This window comes from Plectropomus leopardus, chromosome 20, assembly GCF_008729295.1.
Source record: "Plectropomus leopardus isolate mb chromosome 20, YSFRI_Pleo_2.0, whole genome shotgun sequence".
Classification (NCBI taxonomy): domain Eukaryota; kingdom Metazoa; phylum Chordata; class Actinopteri; order Perciformes; family Serranidae; genus Plectropomus; species Plectropomus leopardus.
In genome coordinates, this window is record NC_056482.1 from 26,843,923 (window position 1) to 26,864,076 (window position 20,154).

A 20,154-nucleotide genomic window follows, 5' to 3' on the forward strand; every position below is an offset into this window, starting at 1 on the left:
TATGCGTACCCGTGTTCACAGAGGACTATATTCTACCGTAGGGAACGACAGAGAAATAAAATGCACAAAAGAGGAAGAAGACGACTTAATCCTCAAACTGGGCCGTGTTGTCGTTTAGCAGAACGTGCCAGCGCTCGATCTTCTTGTCTTTGTTCTTGAGGCACTCGTACCAGTGCTTCAAACACTCACCTTTAGCCTGGATGCCCAGCTGACATCCTCCTGGAGGCAGAAAGAGGAAGTCAGAATTAACCCTTCGAAACTCGGATTGACATCAGATTTCTTGTGCTGCGTTCAGACTCCTTTTAAAAAGCTGTTATTTGAAACCTGAGCGAGTTGGTTTGATTTCTTTTGAAAACATGGAGGGCGACTCAAAAGAAATTAGCAAAAGGTGACAAGAAAACACTTCAAATTTATTATTTAAAGAAGAAATTGTTGTCCTGAAAAAAATATTTATAATTATTATAACCATGTTGTTAAAATCACGGTACAGAAAAATATTTATACTATATTTATACTAATTCCTTGCTATTTTTTGTGTCATGTCTTGTTAAGTTGCTTATTGCCATCGCCACATGAAGACTAATATTTAAATGAGTAAATGGTTTCCATCAGTGGTCGCTTGCCTAAAATGTCAGAACTTTATCATTATATCGTATTAGACATTTTTATAAAATCTGAATGAATTCATGAGTCGTGGCTAAAAAACATTTGATGAGGTCACCATTACCTTTGACCTTTGACCAATAGATTCCTATTAGTTCATTTTTGAGTCCAAGTGGATGTTTTTGTAAATTTTAGGAAATTCCCTCAGGACTGTATTCAAATATTGCGTTCACAAAAATGAGACGAACGCATGACCTTGACCTTTGAACACCAAAATCTTATCATTTTATCCTTGAATCCACTCAAACGTTCGTGCCAAGTTTAAAGAAATTCCCTCATGGTGTTCTCGAGATATCATGCTCACAAGAATGACACAGTCGAGGTCACAGTGACCTTTGACCTATGACCACCAAAAATGTAATCAATTCATCCTTGAGTCCAAGTGGATGTTTGTGCCAAGTTTAAAGAAATTCCCTCAAGGCTTTCTTGAGATATCGCTTTCACGAGAATGGGACGGAGGGACGCACAACCTGAAAACGTAATGCCTCTGGCCTTGGTTTTGGCCGGCACAGCGGCATAAAAAGTCAGAGGATGTTCAAAATCACTAAAATTCATCCTGAGATCCTGATCCAACATTTGTAGAAATATTTCTGAACGAAATTGGCAGACATTTCCATCCCCAGAGCCACAAGCACAGCTGAAAGTGAAAAAATTAATGAATGAGGAAACGTTATTACAAGACACTGACTCACCAATGAAATCATTGGATTTCCCCATGTCGTAGTCCCAGACGGAGATGTCGAGGGTTTTCTTGGCTAACTCGCCATGTTTTATTTCATAACCGAACTCCTGCAACACAGTAAACACAAAATGTTATGACGAAATGTTGAAGTTCACAGAATGTGCAGACAGAAAGAGACGGTTTGGACAGCACCGACCTCGTTAAACTCTGGATTCAGAGTCTTCTTTTTTATCTGCGTCTTGTTTTTAGCCTTCTTCCCCATGTCGGGCTTCAGACATCTGCAGCACAAAAGAAATCATTGTGTTATTATTATCATCCAGACACGTTTCATGAGCGCTTAAACATCTGAATCCTTAAAATGTTACTTTGATTTCTATCAAAAACACGGGAAAGAACATCATGAGCAATTATGCAGGAAATGTCCTGCAAATAATAATAAAATAAAATAAAATAAAATGAAATTACATCAAATAAAATGAGGTATTTTCAATATACTGCATGCTAAGAAGATTTTTTACGGATGATCACAGCCTGGGATATGTGAATGATTAGCAGTAACATTGACATTTATACATTATTATTTTTGTGCAGCATCAAATACTCACGTTTTTACCAATCTGCACACAAAATGCGCTTTTCAAAATCAGGATATAAAACATATCATACATTAATATTATTTTCCACTTTCATTGAGTTAGTTCTTTTAACCAACATCAGTCCTAATCAGAAATATCAAGCATTTTAACCCTTTAAACACCAGGTTTTTATCATGATGCCACTATGTTTTTAAATGAAAACACACACACATACACCACACACAAATTGAATTATTTTTTAATAACTACATGCAAAGTTTGTTTTTTGGGGGGGGTGGGGGGTGCACTTAAAAGTTATTCTAGTGAGATACATACACTTTGACGAATGGGTCAGAGTATCCGTTGGAGTCCATGGCGGCCAGGTGAGCACAGCGGACCACGCCCACAATCAGTCGACCCTGCTGACTGTTGTAGAGCAGCGACACCAGGATACGACCCCTCTCCTCCGAATCCTCACCCTCATTCAGCTGCACACACACACACACACACACACACACACACACACACACACATAATTAATGGTACACAGTAATGTCACTGATCCGGAAGCTGCAGGGATTACATGGTGATTATCATAATATCTACTGATGGAGGATAATGTACCTGCTTCAGTACAAAATTATCTACATTTATATTATTACGCAACAGGCTTAACTCTATTTACATTAACATTTTGTGCTTTACATCAGCAAAAAGACAAAAAAAAACGGATTTGTTCGTCTGCCTCTAAATACTTTGACTTATCTTTATTTCCTGTGCTCCAGCAATTTTTTTTTTCGAATGAGCTATAAATATATACTTGGTAGCATTTTTTTATATTGTAACACAATGCCAAGAACTGCTGTGTCACTGTAAAATCAGTTCCCGTCATGAAATGTAAACTGAGAGCGGAAACATTGGATATTTTAATGATGCTGATGAAGAAATTTAATGTGGATCAATGTCCGGCCGACATCCGATCTGTTTAATAAGTTATGTACCTGTTAGATGCATTAATAATGCAGACAAAGAGATATAAACACACAATACTTATTTTACTTGTTTTTGCAAGAAATCAAACCAGTTTGCTCAGATGACAAAGGCTTACATATAAACAAACTACAGGTATGTTGACTTCTTTGAAAACAGCAGAAAAGTCAAACAATATCCAACGCACAGTACAATCAGATCAATGTGAGGGTCTTACGTCATCCTCATAGAGAGCCATGCCACGAGCCGGACCTCCCACAGCCTTCTTCACCTGTACAGAGTAAACCAGTATAACCATCATCATCATCATCATCATCATCATCAGTGTTATCACCGCTCTTTGTACACACAAAAGCATCCACAATGAATCAAAAACAACTAAAAGTAAATAAAAAAAGACGATGGAGAGCATGAACAGTATTAACCCCGTAGGACCCGCTTTAATATTACACACACTAGCATTACTCTGTGCAGCTGGCAGCACGGATTAGTTTAAAAAAAATATTGACTTTGGTTGTACAAGTTGACAAGGAGGATGAAACAGCTGATTGTTCGACAGCAACCCAGTAAAATAAACAGACAAACAGAGCGGAGCAGCGCGGATCTTGGACATGGTGGCTGGCAAAGTGGATCTCCGACAGCGCGGATCTCCAACAGCGCGGATCTCCTAAACACAAGCTGGCAGCGTGGATCTCCGACAGCGCGGATCTCAGACACAGAGGCTGGGAGTACGGATCTCCGACAGCTTGGATCTCTGACATCGCAGCTGGCAGCACGGATCTCTTACAGCGCGGATCTTCGACACAGCAGCTGGCAGCGCGGATCTCTGACATAGGTTGGCAGCGCGGATATCTGGCCACTGGTAGCCCGGATGTCGGACAGCGGCAGCGCGGATCTCCGACAGCGCAGATCTCCAACACTGCAGCTGGCAGCGTGGATCTCTGACGCAGGCTGGCAGCACGGATCTCTGTAAGGGAGGCTAGTGCCCGGATGTCTGACAGCAGCAGTGCGGATCTCAATTCCTGAATTAAATATTATCATCACACAACTATGCCACACCAGAGGACAATTAAGGACTACCACACAATAAAGTGGATATAGGCTATACTATTTAATAAAATAAGGCGTCTCCCCAGGCTCACCGGTATCACGCGCTCCAAACAAACATTGAAGTTCTTCTTCTGGTTAAACTTGAGTTTCTTCAGAGCCACTCGCGTCTCTCCGATGAATTCATTGTGTCCAAACTTGTCCTCGTCGCTCACTGAGAGCCTGAGGACAGACAGATGGCGTAAAGGACATTTACCCAAGTAAGCACAAATGTGAGTTACTTGTACTTTACTTAAGTATTTCCATTTTATATGATGATTTTATAGAATATGCTGCATTGCTGTAGATTAAACTCCCCAACAAGATATAAAGAAGTTAAAATGAGCAAAACCTCAAACATCTACAGCAGGAAAATGACACATTAATGCAGCAGGAATATTGACCCAAAAACGTCAGATAGAGTATGAAAACAAAAGCTTTAAAAATTTTTATTTTTGGAAGTTGCTCATTGTCTTCTTTCTGTCATGCCTTTAAAAGAAATTAAGCCAATTTGCTCCGATCTCAAAGAGTTAAGTAAATAATCTGAATTCTTCTTCCACTATTTTGGTTAAGGTTGTTCTTACCGGAGAGTTTTGCGTGTCATTTCTTCATCAGTGATACCGTGATAAACCAGAGTCTCGTTCCACACTGGATTCAGAGTGGTTTTAAGGGTCTTAGTGCGAAGCTTGTTAGACTGAAGAAAAATAAAAAAAATAATTATTACAGCTTTAAAATGCCTAAATCAGAACTGCACAGTTTTCAAAACCTTAAAGTATTAATATGATGACATCATTGTACCTTACTGGCTCCAGGTAAGAGGTGCAGCTTCACATACGGGTCAGCGAGTCCGTTTGAGTCCATCGGCTTTAAACCCTGAAACACACATTAAAATTATCAGTCATAAACAAACACTAAATTTATTCTGATATTGCACATTTTTTATTGCATCAATGACCATCTTTACATGCAAACCAATATAATAAAATAATAATAATAATAATAATAATAATAATAATAATAATAATAATAATAATAATAATAATAATAATAGAAATTTAAATTGCTGCTGTTACTGCACTTTTGTATGAATTGTTTTATTTTTAATTTCTTTCTTTTTAAACTTTTTTCCTTTTTTTTACTCTTTACTTCTGTCAGTCTTGATATTTCTTTTGTCTGTTACCTGCCAATGGACTACAGATTTAAATTAGAAGTCCTGCTAACTCCAGTTTGTTTACATTTGTATTTCATACTGATGTTTATTAATGTACTGTGTCCCTTTTTAGATAAACATTAAATAACTACATAAATAGATAAATAAATAAATAAATACAAAGATATTCCACTGTCACTCTAATTATGACATTTTCAACAATGCTTTGTCCTATGTTGTCCTGTCTTGTATCTTTTATAAGTTTTGTGTATATAGTTTTTTATATAGTGAAGTTATACATATATATAAGTATATATTATTAAACATAAAATCTCTTTTTAGTTTTGCTTTTATCAAAATTTTATGGTTTATACTTACTCTTTTTTTTCCGATCCTTTTTTTTTTTTGTTTGTTTTTGTTTCTTCAATCAATCTGTGAAGCACTTTCATTTGGTTTGTCTTAAAGGTGCTACATAAATCAAAGCTGATTGATTGACTGACTGACTGATTGATTGATTGGTTGACTGATTGATCGATGTGTTTACCTTTGCTTTGACGATACAGCAGTGCAGGCTGTGACTCTCCTGCTCGTACAGGAGGCTGAACTCCAGAGATCCCAGAGTGGCTGTGGGAATAAAAAACACAAGAAAACATCTGAGAGAAAAAAGCAATCTGTGCCGTCTCAGGAAGCAATTTCCCTCCAAAGCAGATAAACATTGATTTGTTTCTGTTCATCGCTCCTCTGGGAACTTCTGTAGCAGCTGCAGGAAGAGTTATATTACTGACGAAGTGATAAAAATGAGTCAAAAAGACTCAAAGTGATAAAAAAATTAATAAATCAACATCTGGGGCTGGTAAAGACACTGTATGAAGCAGAGGTTTGGTTTTAGAGGTGAAATCAGTCTTACTGGCATCATCTGAGTCGTAGTCATTGTCCTCGTCCTCTGTCCGATCAGGTGGGGGTCGTGAGGGGGCGGGGTTATTGATTGGAGGCTCAACAGCTGGATTAATTCTGGCTGCAGGAACATGTGATGAAATGGAGCTGGACACAACAGGTTGTCTTTTTAACTCCACAGCTGGAGCGGACGCCGTCTCCTCCACATCTGCAGCAGGAGCTGTGATATGAAAACCAGCAGTTTAACCCTTTTTAAAGCTTTTATTGACAGTTTTTTTGTGCTGCGTTCAGATGTCTTTCAGGTGATTAAACCTTTGAACTAACTGAGCTAACTTGATTTTCCTTCAAAAGGCAATGAGCAACTTGACAAGAAATATTCTGCAAAGTGAAGGTGTAAGATAGAAGGTAGATTTATTGGTCATTTTTTAAACAAAGTTTAAAAAACAGAATTACATTTGTCCTTAATCCAACTCCATCTCTGGAGTTGAAGGATGAGTTGATTAAAGTCACCAGCTACTATGACTATGATACTAAGATTTCATCCGGTTGCTTGGCGATGTTGCTGCTGATAGCATCATTCAAGTCCTGCAGTGCATTTTTTTAAAAATTTGCATCAGAGTCTTGTGTCCTGTTGGCTCCCAACAAGGTCTGCCCATCCAGTGCAAGAATTTAGCAGATTTGAAAAATATCTTTTTTAAAAGTTGGGGGGAAATGTCTAGAAAGCTATATTTCTTATACTCATAATGATATTTTTACATTTATTTTTGACAATTATTATCATTTTTAATACATTTCCAGGTCATTTCTTTTTCTTTTTCTTTTCCTATTTTATTGATTTTGTTTTTGTTTTGCTAATTTCTGGTAATTTTCTTGTAATTAAAAAAAAATCTTTAGGTATTTTTTTAATTTCTTCCTAAGTTGCTCATTCATTTTTTCTCACATTTTTGAAAAAAATAAAGCCAATTTTCTAGGTCTCGAAGGGTCGATAAAGTCTAAAACATGTTTTTATTGATATTGACTCTTTCCTGTTTTTTTCCTGGAAGGAGCAGCAGCGTTTTACCTGAGGTGGGGGCGACCTGCTGCAGGTTTGCTCGAGGTGGTTTGGAGGCTAACACATGTCTCTCAGTCTTGGTTACAGCTGCTGGACAGGACTGAGTCTCATTAGAGCTGTCAGCTGCTGTTGCTGCTGTCTGCTCCCATTGTTCGAATCCGCAGGACGACGGCTGCTGCTGCTGCTGAGGATCTGAGGACACAAAATAAGAACATCACTGCCACAACAACAGATGCTTCTGATGCAGCTACAACCACAGCAACACTGGAGGAAACACACGGGTCTGAAGGAATCCTGCACCCAAAAAATTCACATTTATTTATCGGTTACTCACCACCTGTTACATTAAATTTGTGAAGGACTTTAATTTTCCTGTGTGCCTCCTCTGTGAATGCAAACACAGAGAAAACTTTTTAATGAATTAAAAAGTTGTAGATATTTGATTTTGGGTATGTGGGTGTGTGCATATACATTTAGTTAATTAGAGTTTAGGTTTATATTAATAAAGAGGCTGGTTAATTAGGGTGTGATTAAATACTTCTTCTCACTCCTTTTCAAATATGTAAACTAAGTCTTTGTGTGTCACCATTTCTTTTGCTTTATGTTTTTATAAATATGACTTTTTGTGTCTGTCTGCTTTTTTCTTTTTTTAACATCAAATCAAAAATCAAATCAAAGTCATGTTTACTATATTTCATAAATCTTTTTTGATATGTCATTCTGACAATGCTGATAAGTATGGAAGCCCTAGAGGGCCATATATTCATACTTTTTTCCCAAGATAATAGTAATAGTTTTCTCGAGATCTCGAAAAAACAAAACTGTGTTTTCCCAAGATAACGACATAATTAATCTCGAGACAACAAATTAAATGTGATAGGCCTGAGATTTCTGTCACACGTGTGGATAAATTATTTGTTTTGTGCTTTTATGGGTTTTTTTTCTCTAAAATATGTTTTAAACAAATGAGTGAATGTTACAACTTGATTTTTAATATTACAACAGCTGTCTGTCGAGCTCTGGATGCATGTACATGTATAAGTCTGCTTCTCTCACTCAATTTGTCAAAACTGGAAAAAAATATGCATTTTCACTAAAACGTGACTATTCAAAGTCTGGTGAAAGTCAAACAGTCTGGTGCACAGCCGAGTTTTGTGTTATTAACCCCTGTATGACTTCAAATGATCATTTTACATTTACAGTAAACCATACAGAAAGTTTGAATCTCTTTGTATGAACTACCATGTCCCTGATGATGTGCTGGAGGTTCCTGTGATCCATCACGGTCTCCTGGACCAGAACTGTCCTCGGTGCTGGACTGTCGAGGTCTGGACAGAGGGAGGGGGGCGGGGAGACCCTGCTGGGTTCTTCCTTTGAAGAACCAAGCTCCTGAACGCTTCTGGACCTGCAGCGACACACAGCCCATTCAGATGAAAAGGTGAATGAATGAATGAATAATTGGATAAATAAATAAATAAATGCTTTTTGTCGCACTTTTCCTGGCAGGAAAGTAAAAAATGATTGCTTTTTGTGGTGATATATTGGCAGATTTGGTTTAAATGCTTTTGAAAGGCATCTGAATGCAGCTCAAGAAAACTGATGTTGATCCAGGTGTTAACCCTTTGAAACCCTTTGAAGAAGGCAACAAGCAATAATAGAAATGACACGAAAAACAGCAAGGAATTAATAAAATAGTGAGAAAGTTACTTGACAATTTGTTTAAAAAAAATATATTTTTTAAATGAATTCAAATGTTAATAATAAAAAAGATGGAAATGACCTGCAAAAGAATAAATGCATAAAATAATTATTCTGATTATAAATGTATTTTTCCCCTAGCTCTTTTTACTCTCTTTTTTCTTCGGTCCCTAGATTTTTGTCCTAGGTTTTAAAAAATACTTTTCTTAATAAACTAATTTTGCACAATATTTATTCTTTTTTTTTTTTTTTTTAAATATTAACATTTCACTCTTGGGGTTAAATGTTTAAATATTCTTGAAAGTTGTCTGAATGCAGCAAAAAAAAAAAGAGATGTTGCTCCAGGTTTCAAATGGTTAAAGGGTTAAATATATTAGGCTGATTCATTATTTAATTTTAATGTGAACAACAACAACAAAAACATTTTATTTCTCCATTTCCTTACTCTATGGAGCGGACACTTGGCCACTTTGTGCTTCGCGGCATTACAGTTTAGTTATTGTGCGTCTGAGTGACAGCAGAGAGCATTTATTTAAAGAGTCTGGCTCCCCGAGGCAGAAACCTCAACAAAATGCAGAGCCATCATCAAAACGACATTGTATAACTGCATCAGAGAGAAAAACAGAAAGCAGACCTCACTCCTCATGTTTCATATTGATCAAAATTCTGTATGAATTTTTAAGAATTAAAAAAAAGCGCTGGAATAAATCATTTTTTGGTACTAAGGAGGGCGTCAGTGAAAGGTAATTTTCCAGGTCACTGGGCAGTGAAATGCAATTCTGAGCTAAAAGACACGTCTAAATGCCAGAAAGTGGTTCATATCATGAGAGGAGTTTCTCTCCTGGTGGCGGCAGGATGACATAATAGCATCATTTGGCGCCATGATTTTATCACGCCCACTCTTGTTCCTCGCCGTCCTCGTCCTCTCACCTCTAACTGCTCGTTGCAGATTCTGCACAGCCACGTAGGACTCGTCCTGCTGTTGCTGCAAATCCCACATTTGCTGCACATGTTCTGCAAAAAAAAAAGAAGCATATTAGATAATTAATTATTCAGATCCTTCACTTAAATTAAAATAATAATAACACACTGAAAAACATGAGAGGGTAACAAGCAACGAAATAAGAAATGGCCTAAAAAATAGTAAGAAATTGTTATAAAAGTTAATGATAATTACGTGAAAAAGTAAATAAATAAACCTCAAGAAAGTGCAAAAAAGAAAATTAATATTTTGGGGTTTTTTTTGTCACCTTGTTTTAAATATATAATTAAGAGAACTATGAATATAGTTTCCTGTACATTTTCTGAATTTTATAACATTAAATACATTTTTGGAAACTCAATTCAGATAATTTCTTCTTTGTCACCTTTTACTATTTATTGCATTTTATTTATTTATTTTGCTGTTTGCAGTTTGCTAGACATTTCTTCCAAAGTTGCTCATTATTTTTTTTTCCCACCAATTTTCTCAGGTTTCAGAGAATAAATGCTAGTGAAACCAGGTGTTGAAGGATTAAAACAGGATTGTATTGTATTATTGTTTATTAAATGGACTAATCTAATAATTATTTTTAATTACTTTAAAAAAGTTGTGAAAATAGTAATAAACAGTGGTCACAATGACCCAGAGCTCAAAGTGACACCTTTACAATGTTTATTTGTTTTATCTCAACGTTATTACTGATACACTGCAATTATTAAATGGAAAAGCAGCATTTTGTAAATCCAATCAACTAATTGATTAATGGTTTCAGCTGTAATTTGTGTGTAAAACTCTAACTAAAGCTGTGAAATAAATTCAGTGGGGAACAAAGTTTAATATTGACTTCTGAATTGTTGTTTATTGGAAGTAGAAGCACAACAAAAAAATACTTAAGTACAAGTACTCACCCCCAACTCATCAATTACAGCAGTTCAGGGCCGTATTTTACAAGCTGGGACTGAGAACGTGCTGACAAGTTCCTAAAATTTGTACATAAGTAGCTACCGTTAATATACTTAGTAACATCCCAGTGCAGCATGAGACATAGTATATAAATATATATATATCCTCCACGGATCTGATGGCAGGTGCACCGAGCACATATATTTTTACAGTTCAGAGAGCTTTAACCTCTATTTAGTTACTAAAAAGCACCAAGAAGCAGAATGTGGTTCCTGAGACCAGGAGACACGGAGAGCACGTCAGAACATGTTAGCGTATGGACGGCTGGGTGCTCATCGCCATAGGAAACCTCTCCGGATCTCCACACCACTATAGAAGACACAGTAAACACAAATCCAGGGACGTCCTCACGTCCTCTGGGGACTCTCTGCTGCACGCTGATCCGTCTCACTGACTCTGGCCTCAAGCTTACATATCAGAAATGCTGACTCCGTATGAGCCGTTTGCAGCCTTAAATCCTCAGGTGGGGCCCCTCTACCTTAAAACTAAAGGTGACGGTGGTTTTGCCACGAGGGCCCCTCAGGTTTGGAACAAACCTATTTTTAAATATTTGCTTTTATGTGATGTCATTTGTTTAAATTCATCTGTTTTAATTAATCTTTTTTTAGTTTGTATTTCATTTTTCTTTTATTCTGTCTTGATTGTGTTTATTTCTGTTATTAGTGCTTTTATTTCTGTGTTTACTGCTATCATTCTTGGAGCTATTTTTGTTTTGTAATTGCTTCTCTTTTTTGTCTGGCTGTCGTTTGGCAGCCAGACAAAAGTTATGTTGCTTCTGCAAGAAGAAGAAGAAGAACACTTCTCGCTTCTGCTTTGCTTTGTGCATCAGAACACTTTGTAAACTCTGTTTTTAAAAATACTATATAAGTAAATTTATTATTATCATTATCATTATTATTGTTATTATAGTTGTCGTCATTGTTGTTATCATCACCGGCGTGATTGTTGTTGTTATTGTAATCGTCGTCATAGTTATTGTCATCGTTGTCATAGTTATCATTGTTGTCATTGTCGTTGTTATCATTGTTGTCATTGTCGTTATCATTGTTGTCATCATTGTTGTTTTTGTTGTCGTCATGATTGTTGTTGTTGTCGTAGTCGTTGTTGTTAATATTATTACTATTATTGTTGTTTTTGTTGTTGTTGTTGTGGTCATTGCTGTTGTCATTGTTGTTGTCCTCATTGTTGTCATCACTGCTGTTGTTGTCATCATTGTTGTTGTTGCTGTTATTGTTGTTGTTAATATTATTACTATTATTGTTGTTTTGTTGTTGTTGTCGTAGTCATTGTTGTCGTCACTGTTGTTGTCGTCACTGTTGTTGTCGTCATTGTTGTCATCATTGTTATTGTTGTCATCGTTGTTGTTGTTGTTGTTATTGTTGTTGTTATTTTTATTACTATTATTGTTGTTGTTATTGTCCCTGTTCAAGCTGGAGGACAATACAGATCCACCTACTTTGTTACACTGCACACAGAGGACAGCCGTGACCCCCTGTTGTCCAAAAGACGCCCCACACAACAAACAGCGTGACTGTCCGTCCCCACACGCCGTCTTCTTGATGTTGTCCAGTCGGCTAGTGAGACGCCTACGAGGACATGTAAATAAATGTGAGCACACAACACAAACTTGGCACAGGTTTCACCCCAAAAATCATTCGACTGGGCGAGCATCTCTGCTCGCTCGACTGCTGTGATCCAGTGTAACAGAGACAATAGTTTGTCATCTCACTCAATCCTCTCATGCTCCGTGGCCTCCATCATGGCCGCACGAGCCAGGACGCTGTTGATGATCTCCTTCTCCTCATCCGTGAGCTCCTCCCCCGGGGCGCCGCCAGACATGTTCATCGTCCACCCGATCCTGGACCCAAAACACACACACAGAAATAGACACGCAGAGTATAAGTGGCATGCAAAGCAAAGAAAGCAAAAGCTTGGACAAAAAAAGGCAAGGAACTCCAAAAAGTGCATCGCTAAGGAGTGCGAGACGCTAAAAGCTCGGGACAGGAGCACAGCTGGAAACATTTGGGACTCAGAGCAGCGCTGAGCCTCTGCAAAAAGTGTCACACACTATAGCTCATAAGTGGGTTACATGATGAATTTACTTAATAATACATGAAACCAAGTATCATCTGAGAGCATATGTATGAAATTTTGTTCATGCGACTCAAACTAGCAGCCTGAGGGCTCCGAATCACAGTGAACAAGGAAAAGTTTAACTTAAGTCTCTCATTAACTGAGTTTGTAAAAGTGTTAAACGGCAAAAACACTACATGGGGGTAATATTTACAATATTCAATGTGATATTTTGAGCTTCATGTTGGTGCACGATTACCAAAAAAAGCAATGATATTATACTATCTTCATGTGCTCCATGGAAATATCATATTTGAGCACATGGAAGTCATAATTGTGAGTGGGAAGTTGGGAAATTTCGATGCTACCTGAGTGGCTGAATTGTGATATTTGCATGACGTTTCAGGGCAGCAGAAATGGCAGAAAACTATATTTACTTTTAAAAGTTTAACATTTCAGCTTATGCATCTATTAGCTGCAGCAAGCAAGCAAACTTGTAACTCTAAAACATGCCAGGCGAGTATATTAACATTGATGACAACATTTTATAACACAAGTTGCGACTTGGCGTCATAAATGATGAATGATAATGAAAATGGCAGGGAAAAGTCAATATTTGGTCAATGGTAAGAATTTTTTTTTTATTAATTGACGTGTTAAATATCACTTTTTGATCACGTTAACTGTAATATGGTAATAATGTTAACTACTGTTCATATAGATTGACCTAAAATAAATACAAAAATATGATATAAGGGAAAAAAATGATATATAAAAACAAAAATAAACTGGAAACAGCTATCAACCTCTTGTGTTAACGCTCATCAACACAACGAAGTCGGAAGAACAACTTCCCAACTCGGAAACTGTGATCTTCCGACATCATATAAACGCAGCATCAAAACAGATCATCTTTATCCAAAAGCTCAGTTTCTGAGACAAAACATTTGCATTAACTGTCTCTTCTCATCCGTGTTTCTGCACATTCTGCAAGCAATATCATGGGAAGCCACAAAAATACCAAACAGACACATCTGAGGAAAAAACAAACGCTTGCCTCCGTTCACAATCTGCCTGCGTTTGATTTTCACTGGCAGGAAATGTGGCCTCTGCTCTGTCAGACGGCCTCAAGTGATTTTAAACCTTAAAGGCAGATTTATGGAAGCTTTCCAGTAACCAGCAGCAACACTTCGGACTTAGAAAGGAACATTTTGAGAATGTGTGTTGACTTATTTTAATTTTAAAAAAAGAAATATTCACTCCATCCGCAGTTAAACAATGAAGAAGGCAAAAAATAAAAGTAATAAATAAAAAATGTATTAAAACCCACCTGAAAGCAGGAAATTAAGAATTTGATGCTCGAAATGTGATGGCAAGAAACAAACACTTTTTGTGTCGCTATCCCGACAGAAAATGCAATAATGTTTTGGTAAAAAAACATTTGGCTGCTATACAAAACACCCATGTTTGGTCCTCAAAACAAACAAACAAACAAAAAACACTGGAAAGTAACAGTTGCAAAACACCCACATTTGATGCCTAAAATCCCCAACGAGAACAGCAACAAGTTGCTACAAAGTACCCACATTTAGTTCTTGGAGTTCCTGGAGAAACAGCGACAGGTTGCTACAAAATACCCAAGTTTTGTGCCTAAAAATCAGCTGAAAAAACAACGTCTCACTAAATCACAGTCATTTTTGTTATTTGTTAGTCTCAAAGACACACAGGAAAAAACATCAACTTGTCACTACAACACACTAATGTTTGGTCCCTGAAAAACAGCGACATGTTGCTATGAAACACCCAAGTTCAGTGCCAGATTACATTTTATACTTAATGTAGAATCTTGTGTTGGAAGTGTGCACTAAAAAATTGAAAGGACAAAATGAAATGTACAAACTGGCTGCAATCCATGTGAACACAATTGCACAAAGTAAAATCAGTGACCGAATCAGAACCTCAGACACAAAACTGCACGAGCAGGCCTGCGCATAACTCAATTCACCGTCCATTCAATTGTCAGTGTGCTACGGCTGCAGAGGCACTCCTTTTAAAAGCTCTGCGAGGACCTAATTTGATTATCCATGATTTATTTCAACTCTACCACACCTACCGCTGTGCCCGCGCCCCCGGCCATTAAATTCCCAAACATCTGCCAGTCATGTCTAAGTGCGCGGGCACCATGTACCCGTGCAGCTGCTTGAAAATAAGGCGTTAATTGGGTCTGACTGCGGACTGTGAACTCTTAGCAGTAATGTGTTGTTGAAAGTCTGGTCTGCAATGTGCATTTTCACCGCGGAGAAGCGCGCTCATTATCTTTTGACAAGAACATTGTTGGAGGAAAGCATGACCTCAACTTTCTCGCCTCTGGTCCAAAGCGGGCTGCTGACACACTCGACACCTCCCTCATTGACTGATCCTGCAGACTTTTCCCTGACTGTATGGAGAGGAATTTTAAATAATTGATGCACGATTTCCTCTCCATTGTAAGCACATTTTATTCCCCGTTTTTAAGGGTCTTGAGGTGGCCAAATTATCTGTATAATCGGTTGCACACATGACCTGTGAATGTCATCATTATCTGGCCTGTAGGGTCTAAATAATCTACAGTGTTGGTCGAGCGTTTATATAACTGAGCATTAAATGCGATAAGAGATGAAGCTGCTGAGTACAAATATTTTAATGCCTCACTTAGTCGACGGCTCAGTGCGCTTCATCTTCCTCATCCTGTCATTTCCTTCCCGGTCCCCAATGTATGTAAATGTCAGGGGTTGTGATTATTGTGGACAATGTGGCAACCTGACAGACTGATGTCTGAGTGTCAGCGTGTTTGTGTGTGCGTGTGTGTGTGTGTGTGTGTGTGTGTGTGTGTGTGTGTGTGTGTGTGTGTGCCTTGAAGGGTTCAGAATGAGAGCGAAAGGTGGGGTCAGTAAGAAAGGAAATGTTCTGAAATGGCTGACACTTTCAGCCAGTGAGTCACCACTCAATGAAAAACACACACACACACACACACACACACACACACACACAGTCATTACGCATCACATCACTGCAGTTAGAGCTCGGACCATGTGACAAATTAATGGAACATAAATAAAACAACAACAAAGGAATTTGCATTTTTTTCTCATCTGAACTCAAATGAAATCAGCGGGCAGGTTTCCATTAACCCTCAAATGCACAACTTTAATCGCGAATATAAAATCCCCTTAATGGAAACACATAAATCAAACAAAAGAAGAACCGTTGCTTGCAAAAAAAAGTTTTGACGCTCATATCAAGTTGTATATCAGGCAATATGAAAAAGCTGTATTTTGCAAAACTGCAATGAAAACACTTTTTTCGGCTTTAAGGTCACATGATGTACAACACTGGGCAAAGCAATGTACTGCCTCATCGGTTTTGCGCATACAAACTAGTATTTCCCTCTGACATGTAGCAGAATACAAGTACAAAATAACATAAAATGGAAATACTCAAATAAAGTAGTACCTAGTACCTCAAAAGTACATCTGAATCACTGCTCCTGAAATTCTGCCATTTTTTAATTAAATGTCACAGAAAAATGACTTTCTGAGCTATAAAAGATTATCACTCATATATCACATTAGACTTTAGAGTCAGGGTCAGTTGATTCGCCTCATCACTGTCACGTGCACGCACTCACACACAGTCACGTGCACACTCTCGCACACACTCGCAGTGTGAATTGACTGTTAGCAGGAGCTTTTGCTGCCTTACAGTAGATCAATGAGCGCTGAGCTGTGCTGCCGGACGTGACCCTCCAAAGTCATCCACTGAAGAGGACACACACTCTGCTTCACACATGACAGCATATCAATATCAGCCCTCTGTGTGACCCCGCGACCCCTCTGTGTGTCTCATGTGCGACACTCGCTCTGCACTAAGTAGTCCTGATCAATGGTGGTGTGTTACCAAGTAAGTGAGGTACAAATTTAAGGTATTTTTCTTGAGTATTTCCATTTTATTCAGCTTTAAATTTCTTCTACATTACATCTCATATCATATTTTATAAACTGCTTTTATGTCTTTTTTCAATGTTTGTTTATTAATGTAAAGTAACTAAAGCTGTCAGATAAATGTCGTGAAGTAAAAAAGTACAACTCATCTCTGAAACGTAGTGAAGTATAAATGACATGAAAAGAAAATACCTAAGTACAAGTACCTCAAATTTGTACCTAAGTACTGTACTGAGTATTTGTACTTATTTACATTCCACCACTGCTGCCTGAGGTGCTCTCCGAAAAGACCAATCACTTTTCAGTGATGTGAAGTCAATAAAAACGACTAGTTGGTAAAATCAAAACCCCATTTTTGTAAAAACTAAAAAAGGGTATTTTTGAAAAAGCACAACACACAAACATGACTTTTTTCCCCAAATAATAACAGCCAACTTCTGGTAAAACAACTACCTGTCTGCATCACATCATTTGTGTTTTTTATAAATAACAAACCCAGATTTGGGTCCGTTACTAAAATGTTAGTGAATTGTTCTGCTGTTGTTCGCTGTGAAGGTTTTTCTGCGGACTCTGCTGTCGTTGTGCTGCAGTTCGCTCTCCAGGCGCTGCAGCTTTTTTTTTTTTCCTTTTTTTTGTATGCAGAGATGACCTTAGGCCCACACGACAATCAAATGCTCATCTCGCATTAACTGTCCTATATGTCCGTGATGTGGGGGATGATGTGTTTCCTGCGAGCGTCTCTCGAGAAGGCCACGCCAAGGACACGTGTCATCACATGAAGCCCGGTTTGATTTACACCTGTTTTATAGCCAGTCGACTGAGGGGCGGATCGACCTCCAGGGAGCAGAGAGTGACATGCATGTCTGTGTGTGTGTGTGTGTGTGTGTGTGTGTGTGTGTGGGTGTGTGTAACAGCAATTTTCACCTACTCAATCATAGTTTTTTTGTTGTTTTTTGTTTTAATCAATGCTGGAATGAATTATAGCCGAGATAAATAATGTAATCTTAAATAACTGAGCATGCATGTGTAAAATGCAGATTTTAGAAAATAAAGTTCAGGTTTTTATTTTTAGCCACAGTGACAGCGTGGCTCGAGGGACGTCAGTCAGACGGCCCACTGCTTTTGTCCAGACTGAAATGTCTCAACAACTAGCAAGTGGATTGTCCTAAAATTTTCCTCAAACATTCGCGTTCACATCAGGATGAATCCTAATGACTTTGGTGACCCTCAGCCTCAGCTGTACTTTGTGTTCAGAGCTAATTAGCAACGTCTCGCTCACCTGGTGGCGCCCTTTGCAGCAGTTTCATTCCAATTTCTCACACAATTTCCTGTCAATTTACAGCTTTCCTGTCAATAGGCAAAACTGCCCCCTCCTAAAAATTTTAATTAGCAAATGCTTACATGCCCAGCTGGCACCTTTTGGATCTAAAAACGTTCTGTAAGTGGTACAATGCACGCAATGCAACATTTTAGTTTTCAGTGGCAAGATGTTCACATAACGTTCTTCTTGGAATAAGGGTAACATTGTCTTTAAACATTTTAAAAAATGTTAAAAGTTTTTGTTAACATATCACATCATTATATTATATTTTTTTGAAAAAAGGTCTCAGGCCTCAATAATAAGATCTCGGTCAGATGGCACCTGTTTCGGCAGTATGATACGCCGGTGAACTGCGTCAGTTTATAACATGGCCAGGCTGAACCTTTTCATAGCAGTATAAGACGCTGCCAGTTGGCCAGACAGCACCTGTCACGGCAGTATGATACGCTGCTAGATGGCACCCATCATGGCAGTATGATATGCTGGTAGACTGCATCATTTTGAAATGAGCCAGACTGAACTTTTCATGGCAGTATGACACACTGCCAGACTACACCTGTCACGGCAGTATGATACGCTGCCAGATGGCACCTGTCACGGCAATATGATACGCTGGTGGACTGCATCATTTTGAAATGAGCCAGACTGAACTTTTCGTGGCAGTATTTAACACTGCCAGTCAGCTGAATGACACCGGTTGCAGCAGTATGATACTTCAACATCAGTTTGAAACGCTGTCTGTAACGATGTGATTTAAGGACATGGAAAGTCCCTTTTGGGTGTTTGGGTCCAACAAACCCTGGACTTTCACCTGGGAGCACACTGTTTGTTTCCCATATGAATGTTGAGCCAAATCATGATGGTTTTTTCTAAACCTAACCTCGTGCTTGTGCTGCACAAGAAAATAAACATAAATATGAGATGTTTTACCACTGCAAGTTCATTTTGAAAAAGACTGTTTGCATCTAAGGAGCAGAAACTGCACATTTCTGTGAAAACTGAAGAGTATTTTTAAAAAGCCACAGTGCATTTAACAGGCGTAAATTGACACTGCCTCCTGGATCATCAACAGCAGACGCAGGAGGACACCTAATGCTTCATATGTAGATGTCAACAGCAATTTCATTAATTTTCGATGAGAATGAGCTGATTTTGTGGGTGAAGTATTCCTTTAACATTAGCATGTTAGCACTGAACTCAAAGCACCTCTGTGCATGAGAGCAGCCTCAGAGATCAGAGAGCTGCTGGCATGTCTGCAGAGTTTCATCCAACACAGCAACATTTCTCTCTCTCTGAGGTCAGTTAAGGAGAACATGAAGTGTGAGGTGCTGTTCTGTGGTGTTTGCTTTTCTGTATCTCTCAGTTTATCACTCTTCTTCTTCTGTCTGTCTCTCTGTTTGCACGCCTGTCTCTCGGCTGCTCACTCACATTGTCTCTTCCTCCACTGCCAGCGAGAGCAGTAAAGTAGGTCTTCTGTAATTAAGACCTTCGCCAACCTGGCATTAACATTAGCACAAATTGACATGCTAAAACTGTGCACACAAACACACACGCATGCACACTGTCCCTCTGACTTTCACACACACATGCGCACGCACAGTCTGTGTGTGCAGAGGGAGGACCTGTCACACACAGTCAGCGGCCCAGAGAAAAGCATTGCAAACTGACGTGAAGTAAAAGGAAACCAAGGCATTTTAGCTCCATGAGACTATGTGGGCTGACTAAGAGCTGCAGGGCCACACACACACACACACACACACACACACACACACACACACACACACACACATATGCGCATGCACACACACAAACACAAGTTATTCATGTCAGCACACAAGCAAACACATTGTGTGTGAGCGTGTGTGTGCGTGTGAGTGCTGCAGGGAGGAAAACTCTGACAGATTGCGTCATCCTGCTGTGTGTCCTGTGACGCCGAGAGGCCTCCCTGCTTCAGACCGCTTTGACTGTTTTTTTAATTCATATATTCCATATTCATGTTTTGGGAGCACAAGAAAGAAAAAAGTGCTGAGGTCCATGAAATACTAT

The 20,154-nt window shown here is 38.6% G+C and overlaps 1 protein-coding gene across 3 annotated transcripts in view; it reads right to left on the reverse strand.

Annotated features, from left to right (window-relative positions):
* Positions 1–20,154, reverse strand: part of rph3aa (rabphilin 3A homolog (mouse), a) — a 38,183-nt gene continuing 18,029 nt past the window's right edge. For all 3 annotated transcript variants that reach the window (XM_042509907.1, XM_042509905.1, XM_042509906.1), the window contains 15 exons: positions 12,464–12,592; positions 12,191–12,320; positions 9,720–9,803; positions 8,334–8,496; positions 7,101–7,283; positions 6,054–6,260; positions 5,691–5,770; positions 4,795–4,869; positions 4,581–4,690; positions 4,053–4,179; positions 3,128–3,181; positions 2,257–2,408; positions 1,542–1,623; positions 1,356–1,452; positions 1–219 (listed from right to left, as the gene is read on the reverse strand). In XM_042509907.1, the coding sequence (XP_042365841.1) occupies positions 86–219; positions 1,356–1,452; positions 1,542–1,623; positions 2,257–2,408; positions 3,128–3,181; positions 4,053–4,179; positions 4,581–4,690; positions 4,795–4,869; positions 5,691–5,770; positions 6,054–6,260; positions 7,101–7,283; positions 8,334–8,496; positions 9,720–9,803; positions 12,191–12,320; positions 12,464–12,579 (1,794 nt within the window). In that variant the 5' untranslated portion in view covers positions 12,580–12,592 and the 3' untranslated portion in view covers positions 1–85. The remainder of the gene's footprint in view (positions 220–1,355; positions 1,453–1,541; positions 1,624–2,256; positions 2,409–3,127; positions 3,182–4,052; positions 4,180–4,580; positions 4,691–4,794; positions 4,870–5,690; positions 5,771–6,053; positions 6,261–7,100; positions 7,284–8,333; positions 8,497–9,719; positions 9,804–12,190; positions 12,321–12,463; positions 12,593–20,154) is intronic.